The sequence below is a fragment of the Sander vitreus genome, chromosome 9 (genome assembly GCF_031162955.1).
Source record: "Sander vitreus isolate 19-12246 chromosome 9, sanVit1, whole genome shotgun sequence".
Taxonomy (NCBI): domain Eukaryota; kingdom Metazoa; phylum Chordata; class Actinopteri; order Perciformes; family Percidae; genus Sander; species Sander vitreus.
Genome location: NC_135863.1, coordinates 1,673,874 through 1,686,633, shown reverse-complemented (window position 1 = coordinate 1,686,633; position 12,760 = coordinate 1,673,874). Strand labels below are relative to the sequence as shown.

The 12,760-nt window shown below is 40.1% G+C and overlaps 1 protein-coding gene across 1 annotated transcript; it reads left to right on the top strand.

Annotated features, from left to right (window-relative positions):
* The first annotated feature begins 902 nt into the window (after positions 1–902).
* On the top strand, positions 903–7,088 carry gpx7 (glutathione peroxidase 7). Its single transcript, XM_078258308.1, has 3 exons — positions 903–1,109; positions 4,712–4,973; positions 6,579–7,088. The coding sequence occupies exons 1-3, from the start codon at positions 978–980 to the stop codon at positions 6,740–6,742; spliced, it is 558 nt and encodes a 185-aa protein (XP_078114434.1). The 5' UTR covers positions 903–977; the 3' UTR covers positions 6,743–7,088.
* Positions 7,089–12,760: the final 5,672 nt, after the last annotated feature.

Sequence of the window (12,760 nt, the reverse complement as noted above, 5' to 3'; positions counted from 1 at the left end):
TTTTTCTGTCCTAGTTAAGTAAAATGTTTTCAACAAATATGCTCCCTCATAATTAGGCTATAGTGTTAAAGTTACTCCGGGGTTATGCAAAGCAAGGCAATTCAAAATATAGTATAATCCCAGAGCTGTCATCTCTTTTCTCTTCATAATCCTGTTGTATAATTGCCAAAAATCTGATTGGAACGAACGATTGGAAATGTAGCAGATTTACTTAAAAGAGTTAAAACAACATTGTAGTCACAGATATAAAAACAAAAGAAATATTGTTTTATTTCTATGATTGTATCTTGCACCCAGAAGCATCTGTCCTTTTACTCAAAGATAGACACAGCCACTTGTTGAAAAAGGTTTTGTTCTCTATTTTTGGCATGTGTTCATTTGTTTTCCTCCAGAAAAAAAGTAGGCCATGGTATGCATGCCTTAATGAGCTGAGAGTGAGAGATGCACACGTTTTTGATCATGTTTCAGCTCTACTGTATTCAATACGCCTTCAATATAAAAGCCTGAGACTCCTCGTGTCCAATGTCCTGCACTGGTTGTGATGAAAAGGACTTTTACGACTTTTTACAGGGTTTTTGTTTAGGTAACAATAACTGAAATGAAACAAAAAAAAAATTGGTAGTGCTTTTTTTTTAAACTAAAAATAACGTTAGTCGAAATTAGAATATTTACTACTTCATGATTTCCCACTTAATAGGCCTTTGTCAATTTTTTTGAAATTTAAAAAATTTAAAGGAAACATTTTTCTTTCATAATTTTGATTTACTCAAGTTTTCTTTTTTTTTTAAATTTAATTTTATAACGAAATTTATAACAACAGAAAGACAAACTCGTCAACAAGACTTTTATTTTGTAAGTGACGGGCGGACCAGGAAGTGTCCTCCTTATCTGTTGTAACTTGACCGACGGACCGGAGAGGAGATCCCCAGGAGTTTGAGAAGTTTCTCCGCTGTTGCGTTGGCAGTTTGACTGTAAAGATGCTTCCCAGAGCGCTCGCCGTGTTAATTACTTTATTCAGCCTCACGGAGAGCAAACAGAAAGACTTATATACTTTTAAAGTAGTGAACAGCAGGGGGAAGTTAGTATCCCTGGAAAAATACCGGGATTCGGTAAGTCTGGATCTGAACAGATGAATATTACAGTGGCATAACGTTATATATGCTAGGTGATGTTAGAGTCTATACTGTAACCGGAGTCTCTTTGCATGTCACCCGGTTACATGAATAAATGTTGCATGGGAATGTTTATTTGTTTTTACTAAGTTCTCCCACTTAGCATTTTGTTAGTAGCCTGTAACTAACACAGTAGCCTATTACTACAGCGGATCACTTTGACTGTAGCCTGCTCGGGATGTCCCATCATGTAGCCCCGCTAGCCTACGTGGCAAGAGGCCTGCAGAGCCCCTGCAGCTGCAGGAGCGTAGGGTTTTCATTCAAACCAGGTACGGATCAGTAGACCGGATTAATCTGCTGCAGTACTTGTATTTTTAAATATTTGATATAAAGTTCACTGTTGTTTTAAGAAAAGGTGCCATTGTGTTTGTGAAGGATTCGGTTTGTGTATAGGACCTATTAAGGGTTGATCGTTATTTAATTGAGGTGCCACCGGAGGAGTTTTGGGACTTTAAGTAAAAACAGACCTGACCCTCCCTTCATCAGAACTACATTTCGAATGACCCTCCCCAACAAATTATTGTACTAGCTTGCGATTGGCAAAAATGCATAGAAGACCATTGTATTTCTAAAGCCACGAGGTAAACCTCTGCATTCTCATCTGACGCATCCTACTCCTCTGTTATGGTGTGGTGGCCATTTCAGTAGATTTACTCACTAACATTGTTGTGGAAACACAATACGCATGGAAACTAAATATCACTTCATGCCTTACTGCATTACTTCAAATACTAAGTTACTCATCTAGTAAACTAGTATTCACATGAAATAAAACAATAAAACATTGAGACCATTCAGCAAAGCACACTGGGTAATTCAACGCTGGTTGCTATGGACTCGTCACTAGGCTTCCTCGGTCATTGTATATTTTATCATAGGTAAGCTTGCCGAAGCGGAACATTATCCAAAACTCCATTTCTCAGACGAGCGTCAATTTGGGAGCTTGCATGTTACCACTTCTTCCTTCTCAAATGCCTTGAAAAGGCTGTCGTTTGCATATTTTCACAACTAATCACCGGCACCGAAAGGATAGACCTCCCGGCTCATGCCTTCCCGGCTACCGGCCGGTACTGTCTGCGGCCCGAGTTTGGGCTTTTCAAAATAAAAGCTTGCGTCTGGTCAGCTATGTTTTCGTACGGTGTTTTGGATGTTTTTGAACTAAGCAGTACGGCAATCACGCTAATGAATACAATTTTTTTTTTTCAGCAGATGTCTTAGTTACAACGCGATTGAGCTAGCAAAGCAGTTTTGTGTTTATATGTGCGAGCGGGATTTATTCAGTTTGTGAAATCCCACGGTCTCAAATTGTCTGGCTGATTAAATAGGGAGGAACCCATCTGCTAGCGATAGGGGCCGAGACTGAAAGAGCTACATGGAGCTACATGGATAAATATGCACCAAACAAGCCACTTTGAAGTTTTGCTCATGACCCTCCCCTATTTTCCTCCAGTGGTCTATTCCATAAATACCTAACGGTCCCTTATGCAACAGGGCTGCACGATATGAGGAAAATATCTAATTGCGATTATTTTGACCGATATTGCGATTGCGATATGATTCACGATATTGGAGGGAATGATCGTTTTTGTATCATTATTCTCATTTTCATTGAAAAAAAAAATGATTGAAGTGTGATTTTTTTCTTTAGTCTGTAGGATACGATTTGTAGGCCGGGACATCTCTGCAGCACCACAGTACTTTATTTTAGAATGGTTTGACACATATTTTGCCTTTAACAAATATTGCGCCCCCCCCTGCGATTTGGATATTGCACTAGTCCATATGCGATTTCGATAAAATTGCGATTAATTGTGCAGCCCTATTATGCACATAACTCCATGATTTTTTTTTTTAGATACATCACAATTGAATTTCTTCATGGTGACACTAGATGTCAGCACTAGATGATGGGATCATCAAACTGTCAGTCTGTCGTCTAAATCTAAGAACGCATGTGTTTACCTTTCCAGTGATGAGCTGCTCTCCCGTCCTTTGCAGAAACAATTCCTGATTGACTGTGAGATGAAGCACAAAGCTGTAATAACCTGCACTAACACACTCAACTGTTTCTGTGCTGTGTATCTGTACAGGTGTATGCATGACCACTTCACTAACACTTAACATGAAAAGGTAAACAATAAAAGCATTGATCTCAGCAGACATGCAACATCTCATTTGGTAAAGAAGTATTTAGAATCAGAAAAGGATTTATTGCCAAGTAAGTAACACATACAAGGAATTTGTCTTGGTTGTTGGTGCATACATAAATATATTAAACATTAATATGAAATAAACAAACAATAATTACAGAAACAAATATGTACATATAACTGTTGCACATACAGGAAAAATAGGCTGTATGGATTAGGGTTGTGCCGATGGACGATGTCATCGTCTACTTGCTCTACTCGCTCTACCTGCTAGTAACGTTGGACACAGCGGTATCGAGCGAGAGAGAAAAGGCGTTAACGTGGAACGATATCAGACTTTCCTTTCTCCCCTCATGGGACTAAGTTTGTGGACACTACTGTGTGCGTGCATCAATAAGTAAGTCTGATGTCCTGTGGGTACGGGACGATGTTATGTAGGATTTATATTTTATATGTAACTTGCTAGGGAAGGGATTCTAAGATCGGCAACACACAGAGAGTTGTATCATGAAAATATACTTCCTGTGATCCAGGCTACTCTTACATAGATAAAACATGTAGGAGTGTATATACGTCATAGTATCTCATGTGGTAAAAAAATCATCATATTGAACATGTTAAAAAACATTATCTTTTTAAGCTCCATCTGTCGTGTACGTGTTGTTAAATTAAGATCGACCCTGGTATGAAAATAGAAAATATATGCTGTCCTTCCTTTCATGGCAGTATCTGAGGCTACATTTACATTGCTACTTTTTCATTTTTAAGCAGAGTTTTGAGCCAAAAGCGATCTCCGTGCACACAAGTGTTTTTAGCTCCAGTAGAAGAACTAATCTACGTTTAAACTAACACGCCCAAACCTCAGATCTCATCAAAATGCTTGTATACCGGGCATGCGTGTGCCAGGGTCAACAGGAGGCAGCATGTATACTCTGCCCATTGCTGGTAGTTTCCATGGTAATGTTAGTAGCTTCGTCTCAGAGAACGAGACGTCATAAACCAATAAGGCGGTGAAACACTGGCGTCAGTGTCGATGTTGCCAACGGTCTCCGTTTGCGGAGAGTCCAAACCAAAACGAGTCAGAAGTGTTTTCAAATTTCTCCGGTTTAGGGGCTCGTACACGCCAGAGCAGTGTGAATGCGAGGTGTAAATGTTGAAAATGATATTAGTTTTTAAACCAAAACGTAGCAATGTAAATGTAGCCTGAGATAAACACAAGCGAACAAAACTAACAGATGATGTGCACAGAGCATGTTCTGTACATCTGCTCTCATTCAGCTACAGTATGTGAACAGCTGTCTACAGTCTCCCATTTGCTGCTGATTACTGTTTTGTGACTGCCAGGGCTGCTACTGCGGTGTTGTCACAGTGTGATCCTGTGGCTTTTAGGTGTCCCTGGTGGTGAATGTAGCCAGTGAATGTGGCTTCACCGAGGAGCACTACAAAGACCTGCAGCAGCTCCAGCGGGACTTTGGGCCGTATCACTTCAACGTGCTGGCCTTCCCCTGCAACCAGTTTGGGCAGCAGGAGCCCGGCAGCGACAAGGAGATCGACAGCTTTGTGCGCAGAGTCTACGGGGTCTCCTTCCCTCTGTTCAGTAAAATCGCTGTCGTCGGAACCGGAGCCAACAACGTCTACAAGTACCTTGTTGGTGAGTGAGATGCGATGGTGTTGGTGTGAGTTTGTTCTTGCAATCACATGAAGATGTTTTCTTCATTAAGCAAAAGAGTCCGAAATTATAATGTATTAATTCAATTACAAATTGACACATTGGATCACATCATTAGGGGGAAATGTTAAAGGAACACGCCGTCTTATTGGGACTTCAGCGTATTCTCATCTCCGTGTGTGTCGTAACTCTGTCTGACGCCCCCACCGCTAGCCTAGCTTAGCACAGATCCTGGAGGTAACCGGCTCCATCTAGCCTACTGCTCCCAATAAGTGACAAAATAACGCCAACATGTTCCTATTTACATGTTGTGATTTGTATAGTCACAGCGTGTACAGATAACAAGGTTGCATGAGACACAGCCATCTTCTAACCGTATACAAACTGGGAACTATATTCTCAGAAGGCGAAGCACTGCTACTTGTGCGGAGTGATTAGTGCTAACTCCAGGCGAACTCTCTGCTCCTCAACACGGGGCTTCTCAGGTGCTGCGAGCAAATCACGCCGTCCATGTAGCAGAAGTAGCAGTGCTTCGCATTCTGAGAATATAGTTCCCGTTAGGTCCCGCGTTATTTTGTCACTTATTGGGAGCAGTAGGCTAGATGGAGCCGGTTACCTCCAGGATCTGTGCTAAGCTAGGCGAGCGGTGGGTGCGTCAGACAGAGTTACGACACACACGGAGATGAGAAGGGTATGTATGGACTTATCTAACTCTGGGGGATACGGTGAATAAGCTAAAGTCCCAATAAGTCGGCGTGTTCCTTTAAATATTCAGAAATGCCATTGGTAACAGAAATCTGATGGTGGGAAGGCAGAACACTCAATGCATTTCCACGTGATTCAATAACTAATAGATTGAAAAGCTGTGTTATTGCAAAGCCAGCTGTACAACCTATATAATTAGCAGCGGCAAGAGGAATCGTAGCAGTAGGAGTGTTAAAAGTACTATAAGAGGAAAAAGAAACAGGGAAGAAAGAACAATAGAAGGGAAGAATAGCAGGGAGGAAAGCGGAGAAGAAAAACTGATTTCAAAAGGAGAGACACAACAAAGGCGGAAGTGAAAAGAAATGAAAGAAGGAAAGGATACAATGAGAATAATAAGAATGAAGGTAAAAATGTAAGGGAGAATAAATAAAAGTGGGTAGAAATTAAATAAAGGAATAAAGGAAGAGGACAATTAATGAAGTGAAAAGGTAGGAAAGAAGGGAAGCAACAAGGTAAGCATGAAGACCCACTGACACAAAGAAGATCTCCCTGTGGGACACGACTCGATCACTTCTCAAGGCATTGTGGGACAGCAAGGGGGGTGGGACTGACCAATGATGCAGAAAAAAAGGAGGGATCAAAGGTTGTTGTTAATTGTTGCCAATTAAGGGCAACATTTGCCTGGAAGCTCTGTGGAGATTTGTAAAAGAAAAAAAAGATTTCATTAAAAGAAAAACAACAAAAAGAAACAAGTTAGGAAGAAAAGAATTCAGAAGTGTTTCTGGGTGGGATCTTAAATGGAAAACACTGTAATGTACCCCTGAAATAATGTTTTTAAATTGTGAAGGCTTTCACTTCTTTTTCTTCTTTCATACTTCACAGAGTCTGCTGGAAAGGAGCCTGACTGGAATTTCTGGAAGTATCTCATTGATGTAAACGGCAAAGTGGTGGATGCATGGGGGCCAAAAGTTTCCGTCAAAGAAATCCGACCCAAAATAGCTGAAATGGTGCGGCAGATCATCCTAAAGAAGAAAGAAGAGCTTTAACCTCCTGTTAAAAAGACCCCTTAGTGTCAGGGTTAGATTTACATTCCCTGGTACATAACCCAATAAAGAGATAAACTGAACACATTTATTTTGATTGGACTATCAGACTTTGTTAGAATAAACCATTAAATTCACGTCACATAGCGAAAGCAAGTTTCACTTGCTCTCTGAAAGCACTGATGAAACACCACTAGGTTTTTAAATTCAATGTCACGTTTTATATCAGGTGGATGACATTTGATGCTGCGGCTTTAAGCCAAAGAACTCCGGTTTTCCGTCATGTGGGTTATGTGTGTTTTTTATTCATTGTGATTTGTGGAATAAACTTTTACTGTGATGAAAGTGATATATTGCTATACTGTGTTTATGTTACACTGTTTTATTTAGTAGACGTGTTCAGAACACAATTTCTTTGTGTACTTTTACTTAAGGCACACCAGAGATGTTCACAAGTCATTTTTTGCAAGTCTCTGGCCATCTGATCTGTCCCTAACACTGTACTGTTAAATCTTATGAATTCAAAGCATGTCCTGTAGCTACCATCCAGACAGTACAGTATCAAAATCAGCTGTAGGATAACTTTATGGGGTCTACTTAACACATCCCTCTAGACCTCGGACCTGGTGAAATATTAACCTAAGTCTGTCACATCATATGGATACAACTATAAAGATACAATTTGCCTGTTCCCAGCATTAGCACAACACTTTGTGATGGTTAGCTTGTTACCTGTGATTATATATGCTAAATGTAACGTCTCTTTCACTCAAAGAAATGTCGAAGTGGAAATCAAGAGAATAGTGGCAGCGCCACACCAGTTACAGAACAACATGCATCTCAGTGTCAGTCCAAATTACGCACAATAAGCAGTATGAACTCACTGATGTAATGCCATTTATTTTCTAAGTGTTAGTATGCTCAGTGAAACTGAGTCCAGCGTGAGGGAGACCCGACTCAGAGGAGGAGAGGTTAGTGAGGCCAGCGTCTCCACGGCAGGTGACAGTGTGCACGGATCCGCTGCACCACGCATGGATGAAATAATGAAATAGTAAATAGGACTACAGTAACAGAAATATGTGCAGAATTAAGACAGTCAAGATGGCCCAGTGTTTGGTGGACCGGGTACACCTTGTTCACTTAATAGCCTACAAATCATCCACGGGATCAATTACGCATCACATGAGTTTGCCCACCCGGCACAGCGTTTGTTCCTGGGGAGATGGATCCGTGCGTCCCGCCTCCTGTGCGCCATGGATGTCTGAGCCTCAGTAACTACTAACTATAAGATAAAATGTGCCTGTTCCCAGCATTAGCACAACACTTTGCGATGGTTAGCTTGTTACCTGTGACGATATATGCTAAATGTAACGTCTCTTTTCACATTAGCGTGTGAGTGACTGACCTATTTAGGTGCGTTTTGAGATGCCTGATGAAGTCCGACGTTGTTGATCCGGCATCATTTATCTTGGTGCCACACACTTTGCATGTAGCTGTTAGTTTACTGCCACTGTTTACCAAGTTATTGAAAGCAAAACTAATGAGAAAAGGCACAACTCCAGGAGGATTTGGTGTCGCTTAATTGATTAAGTTCTTACAGTCAAACGAAATCCTAGTAAATGAGCAGGACATTGAAGCTTACCACCCCCTCCCACAATCAAGAAAACAGAAAGAAGAGGGCAAGATAGCACCCATAATAGTGAGATTTACCAATAGAAAGTCTAAAATGAACATACTAAAAAAAGGGAAAATGCTCAAGGGGACCAACGTATTCTTAAATGAGCATCTTACAAAAAACAATGCTGAGTTAGCCTGGCGTGCAAGACAGATGTGCTTGAATAATTATTAGATAAGTATTAGAATTAATACTTGAATACTTTGTTGCAAGACTGGACTGTTTTGTGGAAAAACATAATCTATTAATTGATTGTCAATATGGATTTAGAGAAAGAAGATCAACATCGATAGCCTTGATGGAACTTATGGAAAAACGTACAGGTTTAGTTGATGATAAGAAGTTTGCAGTGGGAGTGTTCATAGACCTCAGGAAAGCATTTGATACCATAGACCGTGATATTATGTTGGAAACAATGGAAAGGTTTGGAATCAGAGGTGTAGGTCTGGAATGGCTGAAGAGCTACATCAAAAATAGGAGACAGTATGTACAAGTGGGAAATGCTATGTCCAAGTTAGTTAAGTTAACATCACATGTGGCGTGCCACAGGGTTCGATAATTGGACCAAAATTATTTATTATGTATATAAATGATATTTGTATCATGTCCAATATATTGAAATATGTCATTTTTGCAGATGATACTAACATTTTCTGTACAGACGACTGTTTACAAAAGCTAATGGACAAGGTGACAGTAGAACTAGGTACATTGAAACTGTGGTTTGATGTAAACAAGTTATCTCTAAATTTGAAAAAAACAAAGTTTATGATTTTTGGAAATCGCAAAACACATTTAACAACTCATGTAAGCTTAAGGATAGAAACTGAAGAGTTAGAGAGAGTTTATGAACACACCTTTCTAGGGGTAATAATTGACCATAAAATCACAAGTAAACCATGTAAGGTCCAAAATTTCCAGAAGCATTGGTGTGGAAAACTCCCTGCTGGACCGATGAGCCTACGTCACTCCTTGGACTCACGCATTTGCGCACCTTCGCTATTTCCTTTTGTAGTTCGCTGCGGACATGAGTACAGCTGCTCCTAAAGTTGCACGTTACTTGTGTAAAGCTTCTGTTGTGTTACCGTGTGCGTTATTGAGAACGTAAGTGCACAATTTTATGTCCATGCTGGCGTTGCATGTATCTTTGTTTGTGTAGTTAACATGATAGTATTTCTCTTAATTATAGTTCAGGATAGCATGCTCATGTCTACTGTAATGCTAGGACTTACTGCAAATATACCATTCAGAAACAATAGTTGATACTTTGATTCATGGATGCATGTTAGCACAGTGTTGTATATTTGGTAATTACAACAATCCTGCTGAGGATTAGTTCAGCTGCACTCGCGATGGTGTTGCTGGTTTAATTGTTGAAGCGCTTTTCACCGTGCCATTCACGCCGCTGGTCTATCACGTGACTATTGTACCTGTATGACGCTGTTATGTTCATTTGTGGTCTTAGAGCGCCATCTAGTGGCCAATAGAGGTAACTGCACAATAACCTGTATTCTTTACTACATTGGATTGTGTTAATTTCCATTACTATCCAGTAGTTTGGTTGTTTGCATAGCACTATTTATTGCATGGCAAATGTATATTGCAGAGTGATTGTTGCTTATTTCTCTTTAATCTATATATATATATGTGCATTCGTTATGTACAGGTTATAGTTACATATTCTGTATTTCTTCATTTTACAGAAAACCACACCCACACAAACACATACTATCGCAAGCAACAAGCACTGTATTCACCTGCTGGAATTGGATGTCAATAAATCTGTTGAACTAAAACCAAAGGTTGCAGCGACTCTCTTACCGGAGTATATAGCCAGCTCGGGTAGCGCCAGCGCATAACGTACACGGATTTCACAATTGGGGTGTTGAGTAAAGTCAGACACTTCCTAAATTATAGCTCTATGAACACTCTCTACAGCACGCTGATACTACCATATTTAACGTACTGTGTTTGGGGCAATGCCTGTAAAACTACTCTACAGATAGTGTGCACAGTCCAGAAAAGAGCTATACGAATTGTGAATAATGTTGGCTTCAATTATCATACTAATTCTTTATTTCAAAGTCAAACACACTGAAATTCATGGACCTGGTGAACCAAAATATTACGTTAGTTCTGTATAAGGCCCGAAATAATCTACTTCCCCCCCAACATTCAAACCATGTTTAGAGAAAGAGAAGGGGGTTACGCCCTCAGAGGCGACCTAAATTGGAAACAACCTACCTGTAACACAGTAATGAAAAGCAGGTGCATTTCTGTCTGCGGCGTGAAGTTATGGAACGCCAAGGGAATTAAAACATAGCGGGAATGTTTTTAAATTTAAAAAAGGGTTCAAAGATATGATACTAGATATGTATAGAAATGGAGTAATATTATTATTGTGTGCGAAGGTGGATAATCATGTTGATGATGATAAGCATCATTACCATTAGGGTTGTCATCATTAATTATGATATTATTTACCTTAAGGTGGCAATTGCAATGTATATAAGCACTGACCCTAAATGGGTATATGTAGGTGTGTATGTATGTATGTATGTATGTAGGTATGTGGATGTAGGTATGTGGGTATGTATGTAGGTATGTGGGTATGTATGTAGGTATGTAGGTATGTATGTAGGTATGTGGGTAGGTATGTAGGTATGTGGGTATGTAGGTATGTGGGTAGGTATGTAGGTATGTGGGTATGTGGGTATGTGGGTATGTGGGTAGGTATGTAGGTATGTGGGTATGTAGGTATGTGGGTAGGTATGTAGGTATGTAGGTATGTGGGTATGTGGGTATGTGGGTAGGTATGTAGGTATGTGGGTATGTGGGTATGTATGTGGGTATGTGGGTATGTATGTAGGTATGTGGGTATGTATGTGGGTATGTGGGCATGTATGTGGGTATGTGGGTATGTATGTAGGTATGTGGGTAGGTATGTAGGTATGTAGGTATGTAGGTATGTGGGTAGGTATGTAGGTATGTGGGTATGTAGGTATGTGGGTAGGTATGTAGGTATGTGGGTATGTGGGTATGTGGGTAGGTATGTAGGTATGCATGTATGTAGGTATGATGTAGGCATGTTTAGATTCGTGTTTCGCTTTGTTTTGTTTGTTTTTTCTTTCCGTTTGATTTCTTTTGTCTTTTTTTGTCTTGTCGATTTTATTTCCTTGTAAATGAGTTTGTTATTTTAAAAAATGTGACAAGGGGGGGCCTTATATAAGCTGAAGCTTCTGACCCTACCCTTTGGTTGCGACCAATAAAATTCATTCATTCATATTAGTTTGTGCTCCAGTAAATCTGTATTTACCCTTTAGATTTGCTCCTGCACTGTTAGAACATTGCCACAACTGCTTTTGCATTCTATTATTAGCACAATAATGGTCCTCTGAAAAACAAATAATGAGAAAATGAAACTACTTTTCACTTTGCTCAGTAAACATTTTCATAATAACTTTATGGTCTCAATAGTTTCAAGTCTTCTTCAATATAGCATGGTGTTCATTTAGTAAATTATGGTCCCATTTATTTTAAAATCTATGATAAAGCAGGGGATGCTTTAGGGGCATGGCTAAAAGCCAACCTGTCAATCATGATAGAGGCATAGCGATGCTGACCATGGCCATTTAATGTACATAGTGTACATTAAAATAGGATGAAATTAACTTGTTTTTTGGTGTTGTCCGTGCTTTCGTCTTAAACGTTGACCCTCTCAGTGTGTGTTTTCACTTCATCAAAGTTAATTGGAACATTTTGGTCGCCTAAAAATGTCTTGTTCAGTGTTCTGCCAACCAAGCTAGCCTTAACTTAAGGAAAAGCTTGCTAAATTGTCTGTATTGCTGACTGTACATGCAGATGAATGGCAGCAGTACCAGGAAGTCCATGTTTACCCGCCGGTAGGCTAAATCTCCACTGGATGACTCGTGTCAAGGGTTTAAAATTGGCAAACTTCCCTCTTTAGCGTTTAGCTTAGCATAGCTCCATTTTAACCATTAACACCACTGGCTTGGCCGCTTCATCATCACCAGCTTTGCCCTTTCTTCCAAAAATCGTAACGTCCGATTTAAAAAAATAACATGACGAAGGCCAAATTGCCAAACCCGAGGCTCTAAAATGGCAGTCCACAAACTAATGGGTGATGTCACTGCTGCTACCTTCATTATTTTTCCAGTGAATGGGTATAATCGCGTGTTCCATTTGTAATTTCCCAGGTTCAAAGTTGGAAACATGCCCCCTGAAGTCGGATTTCTGAGTTGGGAAGTCGGACATCCTCACAGTACCCCGAGCTCAGATCCAACATGGCTGCTCCGTGCACCAACAGCAGTGAAAGCTGTAGTAAC